General features: G+C 37.4%; 2 protein-coding genes across 2 annotated transcripts; one reads left to right on the top strand and one right to left on the bottom strand.

The window, feature by feature from the left end:
- Positions 1-433: 433 nt before the first annotated feature.
- On the top strand, positions 434-1,461 carry LOC138183868 (calmodulin-like protein 4). Its single transcript, XM_069121342.1, has 5 exons — positions 434-585; positions 662-692; positions 760-891; positions 959-1,141; positions 1,217-1,461. Exons 1-5 carry the CDS (start codon positions 583-585, stop codon positions 1,315-1,317), a joined length of 450 nt encoding a protein of 149 aa, XP_068977443.1. The 5' UTR covers positions 434-582; the 3' UTR covers positions 1,318-1,461.
- A 14-nt stretch (positions 1,462-1,475) lies between these two features.
- Positions 1,476-18,396, bottom strand: LOC138183858 (neuronal acetylcholine receptor subunit alpha-10). The gene is given in 11 exon segments (XM_069121322.1): positions 1,476-1,913; positions 1,988-2,117; positions 2,637-2,815; positions 3,658-3,792; positions 4,677-4,893; positions 7,524-7,707; positions 8,552-8,706; positions 10,109-10,245; positions 17,148-17,312; positions 17,315-17,567; positions 18,064-18,396. Coding segments are annotated over 10 exon segments (1,644 nt in total). The 5' UTR covers positions 17,409-17,567; positions 18,064-18,396; the 3' UTR covers positions 1,476-1,665.
- Between the last annotated feature and the right edge of the window lie 692 nt (positions 18,397-19,088).

Raw genomic sequence — 19,088 nt, 5'->3', positions numbered from 1 at the left:
ATAACCAAGCGACGTTTGCCTCGCAGACCACTATATCTTGTTCATTTTCCCTTCCTGCTAGTGGCCACGCCGCTCTGGATGACCCCTATTGATAGACCGAGCTACTTTCGTCCTTTTCATCCTCCCAAATTTCCATCGTTCTCTGTTTCGAATGTAACTCAAAATCCTAGCTACGAGAGGCGCGTACATTTATTCAATTTGAAATTAAAATTCTGATTTATAATTATAAATTGTTTATAAATACTTTGGCAAATTTATTACACTAGTAAAAGGATTACGTGAATGAAAATTATTATTTCAATCATTATCAATATTTAGTGAGTACTCATATCAAAAACAGATGAAATTTCTATCTCTAAAAGATGAAATTTAAATGAAGATCGATCGATCGCAAGTGGTGACTGATTGTGATTAGTGCACGTTGCACACGACGGTGTCGCCTCAGTACAATGAAAGAGTAAGGTTATGTGATTATTTGTCAAATAACCTAGTCTTACCTTAGATAACGTTATTTGACACGTAAACGAAGAATAAAGTAAAGTTACACTATTTTGTCAAGTGTCCTGTATAATATTTTGCACTATGGTAATGTTATTTACTATAGAGTTGTCTAAATGTTAACTTTATAATCATGTTTTTAATTGGATGTTTTGGTTTCTAGGCTCGTTATTTTCGAGAAGAAGATATAGATGGTACAGTGGTAAATTCTTTAAATTGGTTAAGATTGCTGTTTACAGAGTTATAAATTCTTTTTTACAGAATTTAGGGAATGCTTTTATCTATTTGCAAGGAATGGTCAAATACGTACTCTGGATGAACTTACAATCATTATGAGATCATTAGGATTAAGTCCCACTATCGCAGAATTAAATAAATATTTAAAGGATAAAGGTACAAATAAGGTGAAATGATTTATAATATTATAAATGGTTTTAAACTCACAAATTTTTAACCACAGGAGGGAGGATGTCTTTTGCTGATTTTTTGGAAGTCATGCATTTACAAACAAGAGCTGAGGATTTGCCGAAGGAGGTGATAGATGCTTTTCAAGCTGCAGACAAATTTAGGACTGGTACTATACCTGCTAGACAATTAGCACACATGTTGCTTCATTGGGGTGAGCAATTAAGTAACAAAGAAGGTTGGTTTTCTTACTTACTCTAGATATTGATTCCAACAAGTGTTCTTAATTACTTCATTTATCTCTAACTTTCAGTGGAGCAAATTTTTAGGGAAGCAAACGTATCTCCAAATGGACAAGTCAAATACGAAGACTTTGTAAAAATAGCCTGTGCACCTGTACCTGATTATTATTAATATCATTTTATTAATGTCTTTAGTATTGTTATTATTATCATTATCACTAATATCTTTTACATTCTTGAAAGGTCTCTTTTGATATTTGAACATATTCGAATATTTGATATTTATGTAATTTTGTTATACAGTACATTTTTTAAATTAATAAAAGAATATTATCATAAAACAAAAAGAATTTATTTTCACAGCAGTTTATCTCCGATAGACGAACATTATACATCTTATCCTTAAGATTGCTTATAATTACCAGTGCTTAATACTTAATCCATCGATCTTATTCGAAACAAAGTTAGTCGAATCCGCTGCCCGGTTAATACAATTTTCCTATCAGCGTCCTTCTCGAATCTATCCCTCTTTGGCGATATTCGTAGCTGGTGGAGAGCCACAGAGGATAACGGTGGTGCTGACGACCGTTGTCAAGAAGAAAACGCAAAGTAACGCTCGATCACTGACTAATGCGACTTGTTTCCAATCTAATTCCATTCGTTCGCGACGGTCTTGTTCCGCCAGACGCTTCTCATTCCTGTCGATCGTCGCGTGCACTCTTCCCAGCACACGCAACCATTGCGCTTCAAGGCTCTCTTTACCAAGATCTGCATCAGATTTCTTTTTAAGTTATAGAGATTAAACTGACAGAATTCGATATATCTTTACAAATAAGACTCACCCAAACTAGGACTGCTGCTGTTACTTTCCTCTCTTCTGGTTACGAACTTGGGCGACGATTGCGACTGGGCCAGTTCCGGTTTGCAGTGCAATGGACAATTGTTTTTTCTTCTGGGAGGCTCGACAGGATCCTGATGCAAATTGTGTACAGGAGAATTTTATCTGAATCCATCGAAGGATGAAGATCAACTACATAAAGTTCATATAGTAGGGGTTTTTTGATTCTTCCTACTAGTTGTGATTTTTCCTGTACATATACACTGTATCCTTTGAGCCACTTTTAACCGAATCGTATTCTTCTATCGTCAGAAGATTTGTGAAATTTAAAGAAAATATGAAAAAATCAGTATTACATAATACGCGTGATTTCTCGGCCAAATATAATTTTCTTCTCTCTGTTATCCTGTACATTGTATTGTATTAATAAAATATTTAGCGAGTAAATTATTTTGAAATAATTTATTCCTCAAATAGGTTTTTAGAATTTTGTTAAAATTGTTTAGCAAATAACATTACCTCCACATAAATTTATTTATTATTTTATTTAACGTGCCCAATCCTGACTCAGATAAACCAATTTCTGCTATATCGTTCACAAAAACGTCGAAGAAAAGCAATATCTAAGTATTTTCACTACGAGTACATCTTACCGATCTCTTTTCCTCCTGGAAATTAAGAAACACTATCCTGGCGAGCTTGTCCAAGACCAACGATCGAACGATACCAGGCACTCTGGTGCCTTGAACGCCACGATGATGAAGATTCAAGGTAACTACCGCTAATCCCGAAGCGAAGGATACCAGGCATATGCTGACTCCGTAATAAAGACCTGAACATGATAATATAATTAACGACTAGGCGGATATAATAAATTAACCATTAAACTAAACTAGTTGTCGCTCCATGGAGCGTCACGTGTTTCTGTATAAATTAATTGTCTAACAAGCTTGCAATTACGGAGTTACGCGTTGTACGTAGCCGACTCTTTCATACTATGCTTTTGCAACGGAGTAAACGTGATTCTATTGGGTTTCGCACTGGCACCGCAGGACTTTGAAAGAGGACGCTTGGGAGTTTTCAATCAAACTCGGTTACACTGACAATGTTGATACCATTAGCGATCATTGTCCAATGTTTACGCAAATCCTACGGAGACAGGCTGAATATCAAGCAGGGCGAAAATATGAAAATCGGAATTTACTTTTTCTATGGCATTTAGAAAAATAATGTCCTGTAACGAAATCAAATCGCAAAAATATCAGCCTTTGGTATCGTTGTTATTAAACACATATGTGTATCCGTTATTTCGAATAATAATTTTTTATTTTCATTTCAAATACATTTGCTCAAGACAGATTTAACCCTGCTTCGATCCTCCAATTTTTATATTTCAATTTTCTTTCATTATCGCCTTTTATATTAGCAAACAAAAAATATTTGTAATATTTCAAGAAGATGTTCGACATAATATTAAAGCGTGGAATCGCGCATACCAATAGGATTTTTTCATATTTTGTTTAGGCTGAAGATATTTTATATTATATTTTAATGACAGAAAAATACAATTGGCTCGAAAACGATCGACAGGATGCAGCAGGATTAAACGATCCATGCTCAACAGCTTCGTTTCCATTTACCCCAAGATAATTATCGTTCATTAAAGGCACTCACTTATCAACGGTGTTTTCTCCGTGGGCGGCAGTGTCTCGCGAATAGTCATTAGGAAGACTGTCATGGAGAGAAGCGCCGAAATCCCGAGGGTGACCTTTTCCCCCGATTCAGACGGCACGTAGAATACCAACAGGGCTGGACAAGCGGAAAACGGAATTAAAAAAGAAGTTCGAGCTCCGCCAGTGGTATTTTTCGTCATAGAATATCGAACAGAGGCCATTCTTAAGATCACTACGAGCGCCAAACTTTTTCCACCATTGTCAAGGGAGGAAATAAAAAAAAAGAGGGTCGAGGAAAAGTCCCGCATAAATTTCTCCCATCGAGTAGTGGACGACTCGAGATCCATTGTTAACCGGCTGTAATCGTGTTCGTTTCCTTACAAAGATTCAAATACCTTTGCCATGGGGAAGAATAATTTTTCCATAGATTAAAAAAATTGTGACTTGGAGCGTCAACCTATCGTACGGTGGCTTTACGATTCGAGCGTTTTAATGAAATTTCCTCTCCAGATTCGATAAGGACGCTTGACCCTCTTACGGATAGGTGCTGCATTCTGCCTGAATAATATGTATCGTCGTGATATTGCAAATTACTCTCATCCTCTCAAAGAGATTGTCACTAGAACAATCAGTTTTTATTACATACCTGTAAACAATTAAAACACAGTCGCGTCTCGTTACGGTGCTAATGAATTTTCAAAATCCTCTATATCATATAATACAATATATTAGTAATTATATTATACAATATATCAAGCAGATGTTCAAGTTTCCAATTAGCCAATCAAAATGAACTTCTCAATAAACTCATTCGATCTTACGAATGATACGATCCACATAGCTGCAGATGCGGGTGCCAATTTTTTTTCCTTTAAACATCCAATAGTAAATTTTACATACGTTCTTGCCATGTAGTTGGAAGAAAAAGAGGATTGTAATGATTTCGACAGTTGTAGTGTTAATTAATCTTAATAATTGTAGGATGAAACGTGAAACATAAAGCAGACGAAGGATGCTCACCGACACTGTTGATGAGTATGCACGGAAGGATCAAGTTGAAGACGTAAAATGTGGGTCGTCGTCGCAGTCGTATCTCGTAAGTAATATCTGGATACGGTTCCAGGCAGCAGGAGTAGTATTCGGTGTTTTTTCTCGCGGAGAACTCAAGCAGGTCGAATTCACCGTTTGCTTGATAATTGCTCACGTCTCCCTCTTCGCTTTGCCTCTCCAGCTCCAGCTGCATAAACAACATTCTACGTTTTAGTTCTCCAATAACAACAACAACACGATCCAAGTGCACACCACACCATGCACAAGCGCAAGAAACTGTATTTTACTCTTGGCATCTTGGCAACGAACAATTATCTCCCTCGAGGGTGGGAATAGATCCTAGAAGCTAGATTAGAAGCGTTAAAGCGTCAACTCGAATTAAATCCAACGGAACAGAACGGAGCTTCTGCGATTACGTGTCAGTATATTTCGAGCGGACAATCGGTAGACAGGTGCTGGATAAGGCAAAAACGAACCGACGCGACGCGGTGAAATTATATTCGACGCGATGGGGATGGTTCTATTGCGAAGTGGAACTATATATTTGCAAAAGAGAAATTTCAAAGCGAAAGGATCAAATTTTTTGTACCTTTCCCTTTATTCCTGTTCACTGTGCTTCTGCGGATAAAGAGAGAAATTGTACGAGATGTTTGAGGGCTAAACAGCCGAACATTGTCAGTATATTCTATTGGCTTGATCAAGCAACAAACGTTATATTAACACGAGTCATTGATGTTTTAACAAAATGTTAAAAGTAAGAATCATACCGACTTAACAAAAAACCGATTTGTCTTCGTTAGCTTTTAAACGTTTAAAGACTGTCACAGGTGAAAATTCGCAGCAGCATTTTCGATATTATCATTGGCATTGTCGCATAATGATATAACGAGTGTGTCGTTACAGGATAATAGTTTTCGATTAGGAGACGTTTCAGTTAACAGGTTGATGACCAATTTAAATGGTTTTCTCCGGATAATGGGGAAAAGGCCTAAGAAGGAACGTATTTCCAGCGTTTTAGATTGCAAAAACGTAGCGACACGCAAAATGTATTCAATGACGGGGGTGAGGGGCGGATAGGAAATGGGAAAACTCTGTGAAAGGATGAGTTCGGGCGTCGAGGTTCGCCGATACGGAGAAACGGCTCGCATTGAATTCTTCTCGCATTTGGGATTAAGCTGTTCGATTTGCCCGAGCCATTTTTGCGACATCCCGAACCGGCATTTTCGATTTGTCGCTGTTAAGCGCCTCTGGACTTTTCAAAAGATCGAACCTATTCTGATCGTGTTGGAAAATCTGTCAAATTTCCTAACGTTGCCTTTGTTCCAACATTTTCCTACAAATAAACCAGAAAAATGTTCGAAGAATATAGGTCTATCCATTCTCATTTCTTTTCTTCTCTTCGCCATTTTGTTCTTTTCTCTTCCCGTCTCTTCCTTGCTTTCTTCTTCTTCTTCCGTTCACCTTCTTGCCCCTTTTGTCTTCGTCCTCTTCCTTCTATTCTTTTCTTTCCACCCTCTTTCGTTCTTCCCTTTTCCTCCTTTCTCTTTCAATTTCTTTCTCTTTTAATCCCATCTTATCCTTATCTTCCATTTCTTCCCTACCCTTCTCTTCGTTCTTCCCTTTTACTTCCTCCTTTACCTTCTTTTTCAATCCCTTCCTTCCTTCCTCCTACTTTTCAGCAGTAGCTCGTCTATATGCAAGCTCGATTAACGCCTTTGCAGTTACGTTGAGCTTTTAATCCGGTAGGAAGCCACAAAATATTCAGATCTTTAGGACGAGACACGTATAAAGGGAAAAGGGATCAGATGACACGGCAAATTAAATCTGATACTTTTTTTAAAGAGGAAAACCTGAAACGCGGCTCCCTCGGATTGATAATCACGAAAGATTTTTAGAACAGAGATGTTGGACATCAATGTCAAGTGTCAAGGTTTCGGTCAAACTGATTGCCTGCGCCACCTCTCTAACACAGCGTGGATATTTTTATCGTCCAACGGATGGTCCTCCGGACGATATATCACTTTCTCATCTGCATACCGTCCCAAGAGAGGAACTGCGTGAAATTGAGGGCAATACAGTCGAGAATCTGGCCGATGCAGATCGCACACGTTGTCGGATTAAATCCCTGACCGGTATTTCTTAAATGCTCCACCAGGTATATACATTTTACGCGTGAATTTACATATACAAGTGTTTTAAGGAAGAAGAGTCTTCAATTGCAAAAAAAGTGCGAAGCAATGAAAAATGTACTACCACACCAGTGACAAGTGTTTCATCCTCGTTAAAACAAGACTTGAATACAATGTACATGAATAAACGTGTACAAAAAGAAAGAATCTCGATCAGAGAACATACGAAAATGATGAAAAAATGTAGAAGCCTGCCCGTGACACGTGTTTCGTTCCCGCTAAAAGAAAAAAGAAGAATCTGTACAAAGTAAGGAAAAAGTGTGGAGAACGCAGTAGGGTAATTTTAGAATCGATGAAGATTTGAATAAAATATACGAGGACGAACGTGTTGGTTGCTCGTGGGTGTCAGCACGCGCTCATAGCCCCGCGCAGCTTTTGCTCGAGTTAATTGCGTGGAAAACTGCATTCTGCCTTCTATCGGCTGAATTCGCGGCGTCGAGATTGCCCAATGCCTTTCCATATCGCCGTCTCTAATTTTTGGCCAACCATCGCCTGAAATTCCTTCGTTTCTTTCAAGCTTTCGTGAAAGGCAAAAGTTTAATATTATGAAGTAATACAGAAGCAGAGGGATTTCCAGGTGGATGAAGAAATAAACGAAGCTAAAGGAGCTATGGAGATTTGATCTTACTTGGTATCCATCGTACGTCCAGGAGGCCCATTTCAGGACGCATCGTTGCTCGTCGAAAGGGAAGAACTCTACGTTGATGTCGCAGCTGCTGCGAAATATTCCATGGCTTAACCACACCACTTGCCCTGTGTGGCTGACTATCACGTTCGTATTGATGACTGCCGAGCTGTATTGTGGATCGGCGCTATAAACAAAACCAAAGGATATAGGCTAGTGACGGATGGAAGAAATCAGCGCGCCCCTGCTGCTGCCAATCAATACCAAAACTTCTATTTTGTAATATAACGCTTGACTGGCCAGAGAAAATTGTACCGGTAGGAGCCCATTTATTCAAACTTATTGGGAGATAAACAATATTGATGTAACTAGAGCTCATATAATAGCAAGTCATTGATTCTTCCTACTATTTCTCATTCTTTGTTCCTATATATGACAACGGTTTACGGTTAGATAAATGCAGTCAATGGCAAAAGTTCATTTAATTTTAATCCAATAAATCAAATAATTTAATTTAACAGCAATGTACCAAACAGTGATACAAGATATAGAAATTACGCGAATGCAACATCATTGAGAAACGTACATAAAGCAACGTATACATTAATTGTGATGTTTCCATATCTTGTTAGGATACAAAGCACGTATTAAAATGATGGATACTTTCTAGAAGCTCGTTATACGAATCAAAGACTCAAAAAGATATTTTCATGATACAAAAGAAGATTAGATTTTGTCATAGTGTTGTAGACGCTTAGAATTTCTTCGTACTTCGATTCTACGATGCAACTCAAAATCGTACGATCTGCGTGAAAGAATAAATAGCGAGAAGAAGAATATTAAACAAATTCTTAGCAGCAATGGTGTCTTTGTAGGATGTAGAAATATTTTTGTAGGTAACTGTGTATGGTACACGTGTTCGTCTGCCACCGAGATTCCAACATTCATAATTTTCTTAAATCTAGTACCATCGTAACTATTGCAAAAATGAACTGTATCTTACATGACATTCTGCGAGAGAAATCGCTTACTTGTTGTACAGAATCGTGTCCGGTCTCCAGACACGGTTGTAAGGAACGCGGATCACTTGAATTCCAGCGAATTCCGAGGCGTTCCATTTCAGGTGATGGTCCGTCCAGGTTTGTGTCAACCAACAGTTGGTCGTCAGTATCTGGTTCTTCTCGTCCTGTGACAAAAATCACCGAAAGAAAAAAAGAAGATAACCATGTAACGATGCAAAAGTAAAATTCGTCGTCATATGAGAAAAGAAAGAATCTGTTGCTAACTAGTGAAAAAGATACGGCGGGTGAAAGATGTCTCTCGCTAGATGTAAGAGAGACAAATCTTTGAAAGTTTCCATCCAGCTCTGGCGCGTTCTTCGAGTAATTTGTCTTGGGTATTTCCGACTGCCCAGCCTTGACTATCTCCCACGAGATTTCCAAGCTTCTTCCTCGAATTCGAAGTCTGCAGCATCGTCATTACGAATACGGAAAGAAATATATGCATGATAATGATTATAAATTCGTACAAAGACTCATAATCAAACGTCGTTTCAATATATGAATATTTTTGCGATAGAAGTTGAGATTGGTCTCATCTAAAATTAACGATGAAGTAAAATCTCTTTTGTGCCGTCTCTGACCCGTGACGAATAAATTTCTATCGAGAAACTCTTCGATCTGCTGAAAAGTAACTGATAAATGGCCATCAATTCTTTTTTTTTTTCTTTATTTTAATTAATCGTAGAAACAAATACGATATATGATTTTTGTACGATTTTTCATGGATTTCAGCTATCTGGTGCAGATTAAAGGAAAAGGTAGCTGCGCCTCGTTATTGATTTGAATATTCGAAATATTTGATCAATTTGTGCGAGTCACTGTATTTCCCGGTCTAAATGGCCGCGCACCGCCGGAATGCCGATACTCCTGCCGAAGTCGAAGTTAATACGGGTTTCAGCCCGACCTGAATTTCCCATTTTTCAACATGTCGAAGGAACAAGCAACGTCCATGCACGAATCGCTCGGCAATTGCCCGCTTTGTACACGTTTTTACGATTTCCAGATTATCTCGGTTTTCACGCGACTGCATAATATTTCCGCCGCCATCAAAACCAGAGTACGAATTTTCTTCGCGTTTAGCATGCTCGAGATGTCGCGGCCGAAAATTCTCGTTAAGCGCGAGAACATTGAATTTCTTGAGAAATTGGAAAAATTGACTGCCTCGAAGAGTAAGCTCGTGGAACAGCGTATCGTTTGAAAAATCACCTTTATATCGAGTTCTGGAAATTTATCGTCCAGTATAAATATGGTACTGTGCAAAAGTCACATTAATGACGACAATTAATCACGCTTCTAACCCTACTGCGATTCTCAATTTTTTAATGTAGCAATCTTTCGATCGAAAACAGTTTTATTCGGGCGCTCAGTGCGGATGACTCCAGACGATGATCTGGTCGCTCAACGTATCAACAAAAAAAAATTTTTTTTTTTGATCACACTGAACAATCCTCGACTTGGGATCTGTGTTAACGTGTTAATGTTTCAAGAAAATCTCTTCAGCGTTTTAGATCGGTGCTTGGTACTCACCACGTCGATTATGTGATGAAGAGAAAGGCCAAAGACAACCGACAGGGGTTGGGAGAAATTTTTAGCTGGTCGTACACCGGCGTCGTACCCATCGAGCAAATACTTCGTCAGTCTGTATTCGTGTTCATCCCCAAAACCTGTAAAACCAAGCATGCACGGAATCTGTCCAATATTCATGGGAATTAAATTTCGTATATCGTAATATACATCACACTGTCCTCACGGTAATGGATTTTCTTTGTCGGCATAGATTTTCTACGAATTCGTTTTCGTTACTCTTGTTTCTTTCTGGTTGAATGCACGCTACCGCCATTCCTAAGTATTTGGAACCAGTCGTTATTGCAAATATATAAAATAAACTTCAAATAAAATTCTTCGATCCCAGTTTCGCTCTTCATCTTATTTCAGGCAAATATAGTTAACAGATTATCGATGAAAGAACAAATTGTAATTTCACTGTACATCGTAAATTGAATTGTTAAATTTTGTTGTAAATTATGCCTTGTCGAACGATCGAAAGATAGGGAAACGTTTAACCGATTTTGTCTTCGGACGAACAGTTTATATTATAATTGGAGTTGATAGCGAGTATCATTTCACAAACTCTATCTCTTCTCTTCTCTAATCACGAATCGAATTCCTTTCTTTACATCAAGGATGTCCATTATAGCGTTTCCCATCCGTAGGTGGAAGCGTTCGTTTCATCAAAGTGGCCATTGTGTCTTGAAACGCGGGAAGCCTTCTCGTAGATCAGCTAAGGTAGCTAATCTACGGTTCATTTCATCTTTTCTCGAAGCTCAGTAGGCGTTGCCTTCACAATTCAATTAGATAAGAGATGTCTCGCTGAAGACAATAGTATACTAACCAAACAGAATTTGCTAATAGTCGTCAGTTTAATTAACGAGGAATATAATCCTGAAAATCTTCTACGGTCTTTCAAAGATTTGCTAAATCCGAGAAAGACGAGTTAATTCGTCACTCGAGTTCCTAATCTCATGGATATAACCAATCTTTTTATTTATAGATCTGCTATTCTTCGATGAGTCGCACTATTAATTTTGCTACAAATAAATTATATCGTATTTATATTTGAAGAACATAGAGAAGAAAAAGGTAACGAGTCATGTTTCGTGTCTCCTACAGAAAATGAAAAAATTTCAAATACATCGTCGTCCCACTGACAAAATTCTCTTTTCTTTTTTTTTTTTGATCTTGGAATTAGATTCTCTCATTTTTTGAATAATTAAAAAATATCGATTGTCATAACGTTAGCCGGGACTTAAAAAGATTTTGTAGCTTTATCACCCATTATGAAAGAACTCGATCTTTTAACGAACTTCTCTACTTTGACGAACGAAGAAAAGCAAGAGCAAATTTTTAACAAATGAGTTGGTTAACAGGTTAAAACTACAGTATCCTCTTCCTGCCGCGTAACATTAAAAAGTTTGCGCTTTAACGTTTCGCTGTCTCCGCAAATTCTCAATTCCAATCGAGAACTCTTGGACAAGAGTAGCTGTCCGAGTCTTTGAGAGGTGTAAGGTCACGCGAGTAACACACGGTTCAGGGAATTTCCTCCCCAACCCTCTTATTTCCGATCGTTAAATGGACGTCACATATCGCGGTATAGCCTCCCCGCGATGTGGAGGCGTTTCTCTTTCCAGAATCATTTAACAGTCCACCTTACGATCGTTTTCAACAGACTATTGTATTTGCCGAAAAACCTGTCCATTAGAAAAATCTCTCTTCGATAGTTCTTCCTATGGATTTCTTTGCCTCTTAACTCGTACATCCTATTAGCTCATTAAAAGACACAAGTTCGTTACAGAGCTGATCGAGTGAAAAGTAAAAGGATCTAATTTTAACGTGGCCAAGTTTTGTCTGCGCTATAATTGAAGCGCGCGTAACGAAAATGACCTTTGTCCATGTTTATTTTACGAACTCCATGGTTCTTTTTACACTCCTGGCATGAATCTTGCACAACTAATTCACCGACTAATAGCATTATTAAACTGATAAGTTACAAGTTATAAATTACATAGATTTTTTACGATATTACATCATAGTTTTTATAGCAATTGGATAATCATATAATTTAGAGTTTGCTTGGTAATAGAAATTTTCTTGCAATACTTCGCTTGTTCCATTGTCAAACTTGTTAGTGTTATAAATAGACCGCGGATTTTTATGAAGATTTCTATTTTCACGGTCGCGATCGAAGAAATGAAACCTAAAAAACAGAAATTTCGTTTGTTCCATAAAATATTATAACAAGTACTTTGGATACTTCACATTTATATTATATTCTTGCGTATTGTATGTATTCTATATATATTGTATAGTATATTTAATAATAATGCAGTAATTGCAATTATAAATATAATTATAATTGAAATATAGTAATATTTCTGTACCTTTTTAATTTCCCACGTATATAAATCCATGAAAATCCGCAATCTAATTATAAGGTTTCCCGATACGGGTAACTCTCATTAGTAATATTTAATTAGGTTGTGCAAGATAGACAGCCTTCGTTTTTTACACATTTTGCGAATATCCGTAATTTCCAAGAGAAATTGAGCGTATCGGAGCGTCGTGTCGCAAAAGAACATCGAGTGCTCTCGAACACGCTTTTCAACATTTAAAGACGACATTTAGGAAGAAGAGGGAAAAAGGCTCGCGAGAATCCGCTTTTTCCTTCACAACGAAAATTCTATTCAGCATCACGTTGGTCTCCGACGGTGCGGTGGTAAATCCGCGCATTCGGAACAATCAGCGCGCGAATTTTTCCGAGCCCGGAAAATTCGACTTGCTGTGCGAACCGAGCACTCTTTTTTCTTTCTACATACCCTACAATATATTTCGATTTCTATGTGGTAATTCACTAAAAAATTTCTGTTCGATGCACTTTGATGACTTTTGCTTGATTCTACTCGATTCATTTGTGCGCCTTTAATTTAAAAATTTCTTTTTTATTTTAATATATATCAGCTCAAGTGGGTTTCAGCACGATACAGCGATCTGCGTTAATATTTGAGCAATATGGCATTGGAGAGATAACAGAAAACACAAAGTTTATTTATTTAACGCTATCCTTACCAGGCCCAGTTTCAAAATTTAATTCGAAGCTGTACATTCATTGTTATTTATTTTGTTCATCTAACTTTATGTAAATTCTTACGTTATCTGATTAATCAGTTTCTCACTTTTTGGTTGATATAAAAATTTACATAAAGTCAGACGAACAAAAGAAATAACAATAAATGCACGATTTTAAATTAAATTTTGGAACCGGTCATTTAACCGGGCCTACTAAGATTAGTGTTAATGGATAAAGGGTTTTAGCGAAATTGAACATCGCTATTTGCGTAATGAGTAAGTTACATTATACATATGCAACATATATGAAATATATTTCATATATAAACATATATATTTATTTATTATACATTCTATTTATATGTATCATACATTCTACATTACGTATTTGTATATATTTTACACAAAATTAATATAATTTACTCATTGTCCAAATAGTTTTGCATGTCAAACTTCGCATGTATTACTTCATCTTTACTTGTCAAGCACAAAACTAAGTTGATTAAATAAATAAAGTTTGTGTTTCTATTAACCATAGAATACGTATTTTAATATATTAAAATACAATTCAATTTAATATATTAAAATACAAAACACCATGGTGTCCAAATATTAGCTAACATTAAGTAAGTCACTTTGCTTACTAAATTGATCAAAACGTGTTGCGCAAGTATAATGAGAAGGAAGTACAAAACATGATAATATAGCATAGTTTCAGAATATAAACGTTGCAATTGATACCTTACATATATTTTGGATAGATTTCGTCGTGTTTGCTGAACGTTTAAGAGGTTGATTGAATCGTAACGATACTTGTGCCAATAATAAAAGTTTATATAAGAAATAAAGGGACTGGAGTACGCTTGTATTCGTATTTAAAGCAGTGATACGAAACGAGGGAAGAGAGGAAGAGAAGAAGAGCAAAGGGAATATTGAAAGAAGGTTTCCCGATAAAGCCGGACGCTCGAGGATTCAATTTGATACCGTCGAGTGTCCGCGAATTACCGTGCAATCCAGGATACGCCGGTGGAAAAACTCGGAATCGAGCATCGATACACGATCGATGCCGGAAAATGCGCCACACGCTCTTCATTCTCGCGTAGCATGCGAGCCGCGATTCTTTCATACGAACGAGACGAGGGCGACGAGAGTCCTCGAAAGACTCTACGACTACAAAATGAGAAAAATCCTTCGCACTTTTAACAAAATACCCGAGCAACGACGTCGAAGATCCTTCGATATCCCCCGAACGAATATAATTTCTATCGGTGCTCCCTCTTCCTTGCTTTTACCGTAGGGAAATTTCGATGGAAAAATATTTTATTTTCTTGTACCGTAAGTGGAAACGATATTGCACGATTGTATCAGTGGGGAGTTAAAATTTATGATCGTTTCGAATATCGAAACTTGGACAGTGCAATTTGAAATATTTCTAGAAAAGTAAAATTCAAGTGTATGTAATAAATATTCTAATATTGAATACATACACGAATTCTTTATGATCTATGTAACCCATAAGTAAAATAATTCTCGAAGTAATTCGATGATTCGCCGAAGACTTTTCAATTTTCTCTCTTTTTCCCATAAGCACCTTAATACAGGGATTGGACAAAGATACACCTCCTATATGTTATGTATATATATATATCATATAAGGGGTGTTTCCATTATTTGTTCCACTCCCAGTACTTACATAATATATCTCTATCTGTCCCTAATCGTCTCACCTTTCATATACATATATTTATATACAGCACTGTCTTCGCCATTATATCTCTTTATACTGGAGGATTTTCTATACCGAAGGATTTATCCTGTAAAGAAGTAAACAAACCAGTAAGTATGCTGCGTACAAATATCCTAAGGTACGTACGAAAACTCGAAACAGTCTCACCGTAGAGATCATCTTATTTCCCTTTCCGTAAGACAAAACTTTCTCAGCTCTGGCGTTATCAAAAATTCATGCTAACTTCTCCTAAGTAAAATCGGAAAGTGCAAACTTACCGCGGAGTCGTTAGCGAGCAATTACCTTGATCCTTGATACGTACTTCTGGTCGTTTCGGTTCCACTTCCGGTCGCAATTAATAGAGATAGCGTGGTAAACAAACAGATCGATCTGCTTGGTGGGAACGTTACGAAGGAGTCGGATTTCCGGAGGGGTAGCGATATGCAAATCTCGATGTTCCGATTAGGAATTAGCAATGGCGCAGGCGGAACGATTGCAAGTGTTTACACGGATGGCTAACGCTAACTTTTGATAACGAAGTTCGGCTTAGCATTACCGAACGCTTAAAGATTGTCTGGCAACTTAGCTAAGCTTGCTCTGGAACGTTCAAAGGCAAACTCGGCAGCGGTTTCAACGAGTGCTGCCCGTTCTTACACTTCTTTGTGCGTTTAATGGGTCGTCTTCGCCTCGTGGCGCAAGCTACACGTATGCAAATCGTAGATTTATTCCGACCGTGGTTTCACACATAAAAGTTATGTTAGCCCGCCAACACATTTGCATCGTACACAGAGTTTTGCATTCGCCCTTTCGACGATGTGCCTTAATCCGATGCTTTGCTTTACCGCCATAATATCAAGAATACCTCGAGTATATTGTTCGCTATCAGACAACGACGAACAACTCGTGACACCTACATAAACTATATCTATACCAGAGGCACTTGTGGTACCAAACGACACCATTGGCCTTAGAATTCTTCGGTGGTTAAACGTAAGGCAGCTCCAGATCGTTTATTTTTGTGAAAAGAAGTCAAAGCGTTCCTCCAGATATCTGCAACTCGCAGTAAGTTACGAGACCATTTGTTATTTGCATCCTAACGAGAAAACGCTTCGCTCGTCCCACGCGATAACAAGACAAACATCTCGAATTGAATAGCGACATCGCGTTTTCCCTAAGTTTCCCTACGTCGCGAAAGAAAAATCTACGTAGCGAATAGAATACTTTTCGAGGGAATGCTTCGGTATCCAAAGTTTGGCGCAGCTGTCCGTTTGGAGCATCCAATGAAATATTCACGAACTCGAGTCTATTTTCCGTAGATAGAATACCGTGTATTTGCAACAAGATGAGATAGAAAAAATTTCAGAGCGATCGAACGAGTCCGAACGACGAGGCAAGACACGGCCGAGAAGATGGAAATTGGCCGGTGAAATCGAATTCGAGCGACGATAAACATTTTGTCGAGCCCCTTTTACAGGCGAGCGGGAAAATTTTCGAAAGCAGGAACTCGTTTGTAAATCAATCGACGCTTGGAAAATTTGTACTCGGGAAATCTTATAGGCGGAGGCAATTCGGTTATCGGTACAGATAGAAGGAATTGGCCTTAATCACAAGGCCGGTGTCCTTAATCGCTGTTTTCCTTTCGACGTTAACTACGCATCCAGATTGAATCTCGTGTGCAAACGAGATTATGGACTTTCCATTTGGATCTATTTGTTCTCTCTAAGATAATCTTGTCTGATAATCTATTTTCATATTTGATTGAGAAAAAAATCGAGAAGATTATAAAGAAGTAATAAAAAGAATCGATCCTCCTTTTATCGTATGCAACATAGATGTTCGAAACTTAAGAAGAGAAGGTTCAACTTTGAAGAAAGTTCTACAAAGTAGATCGTGCCATTCGAAAAGGCTATATCAACGTTTGATTAACAATAACTCGATTCTTTTGTGTCTCCTTTAAAACTTTTAGAAACACTCGACGAAAATAAGAGACATCTACATCAAATACTCAAAGACACATGAACATTTAATTCATAATAATGCAGTTCCTTTTCTTTTTTTCTTTGTTTTTTAAACTCGATTAAGTCAACAAACGAATATGATCTAGGTGAAATTTTAGTTAGATATTTGTAAAATTTCGGTCGAATTCTCGTGAAATTTCAAAAGAAAACAAGCGTGAAAACTGAATGTACAGAAAGGGTGAAAAGAGGAACGACTTACCGTTCCCGAAAATGATGGCCAGAACTCCGTAATGAAAGAACAGGACCAAAGGCGACATGGAATTGATAGACCACTTAAACGCGAGACCGCCTGTCCTCGACTGATGTCCGATGCTTTTCAACCACCGTGCAATTTCGACCCTGAATCCCGCGCTACCCCTACCACCGCCACGTCCATTCCCAAGGAAATTCGCGCAGGCGTTTCAAACAATGCAGACACGAATGTTAAACAAACTGACTGCTTGTACAAGGTTGAAACCATTCTGGTGTTTCATGCGTTCGCGGTCGATCCTCCAAAGAGCAGCTCCACTTCCGTCGATTACAAATTTCGTTCGATTAGTAGACCGCAATTAACCGCTATGATGAAATTAAGCGGAGCTTTCGTTGCTCCAAATTGCACATACATTCTCTTCCTCGTTATCTATGACCAATTCAAGCTCGAGATTAGTCCTGTGGTATTGTTGCAAGAATTAGAATAAAATGAAATTTTTCTTCAAGTTTATACATTAAACCCTACTGCGTTCTTTGAAATTTTGAAGATAATCACGTATTTTTATAGTTAACAAACTTTTTAACTGTTACAAGATATTATTACAAGACAATCACATTTATGCTATCACGGGTGAAACTTCATCTCTAACACATCTTTTTTGATTTAGTTTAGATATTAACAAAATCGAAAGAAGCGATGAAACGTTTTTTTATTATTATTCAATATTAGATGAATAGAATGAAGAAATTATTCCCCGCCTTTGTTCAGTACTGTACGTTAAAGTTCTTCTTAAAACGTTAACAATCCTGTTACTTATTAGGACAAAAATGAATAACTGAAAATGAATAAATGGATAAAAATGAATACATTGAGATATAAAAATTCGAGAACCGCAGTAGGATTAAAGTATTGAAAATTAAAATACCTTTCTTTTCTAGTTCGATATTCTATAGATGATAGTTTGAGGAAAGAATATTGTTGGAACCTGGCAATTTAAAACGAGAAGATGTCCACACTCTTTTGTTATCCACTGATTCTCACATGTCACTTTGGCACGCTTTCCAAATTGACAAGTAAACCTATCGTTTCAGAACATATCGCATTTTAATCCGTGAATTTGATTGTTGCAACGATATCGTGGAAAATTTCTTGTTGCACTCTTTCCACGCGTCGCTCGAGCTGTCCTTCGTAAGCGAGAGTGTGATGCGATGACAAGGTGTCCTCTTAGTGTCTGAAAGATGGATATAAAGAGAAGTCAATGTTCAAAGTGTGACGGAGATGTAATAGTTGATACTGGACGCTATCCCAAGTGTTCCTCAAAAGGTCCGAAAATCCTCAAAATGTTGAATACTCCCGGAAGCAAAACTAAGCAAGAACCGACCGAGGTTTCCATGAAATCAGTGGAAACCAACTATGTAACGCAAATCGTGTCCAGTGGTATTCGACCAGACAGCGTTTACGAGGTTTAAATAATTAAGATTAAAATTAAATTAAATCAATAATACATTTTTAGCATAACTGCTATCAATCCATCAAGGACCAATGTTATATTAACATAATATTTTATTTATATTTTTTTGATTAACTGATGGATAGGAAAAATATTTACACATATTAATAAAATAATATGTGAATTATTTACGTTTTCCAATGATGTAACTTTATGCATCATTCTACTATGGGTTCCTTAATGGATTAATGAAATTAAATCAACGATTCGTTTATTTATCATTATCATAACATGTCATATGATATAGACGAAAATACTATTGGGACCAGAGGTAGATCTGTCTTCTATTAAAATAACCGTAAAAGGGAACAATCTCCGTATAAACATGATCAAGCCTTTGGAAGAGCAATTAACAAAACAGTTACCAGATATCAGCGAAAGATCAATTTTTGGCAACTTAATCAAGAGAATGATGAAGCATTGCGAGAATTTACTAATAC

Source organism: Bombus flavifrons, chromosome 10 (assembly GCF_040668555.2).
Source record: "Bombus flavifrons isolate JBK064 chromosome 10, iyBomFlav1_principal, whole genome shotgun sequence".
Lineage (NCBI taxonomy): Eukaryota > Metazoa > Arthropoda > Insecta > Hymenoptera > Apidae > Bombus > Bombus flavifrons.
Note: the sequence above shows the minus strand (reverse complement) of the source record. Positions and strands in the feature narration are given on the sequence as shown.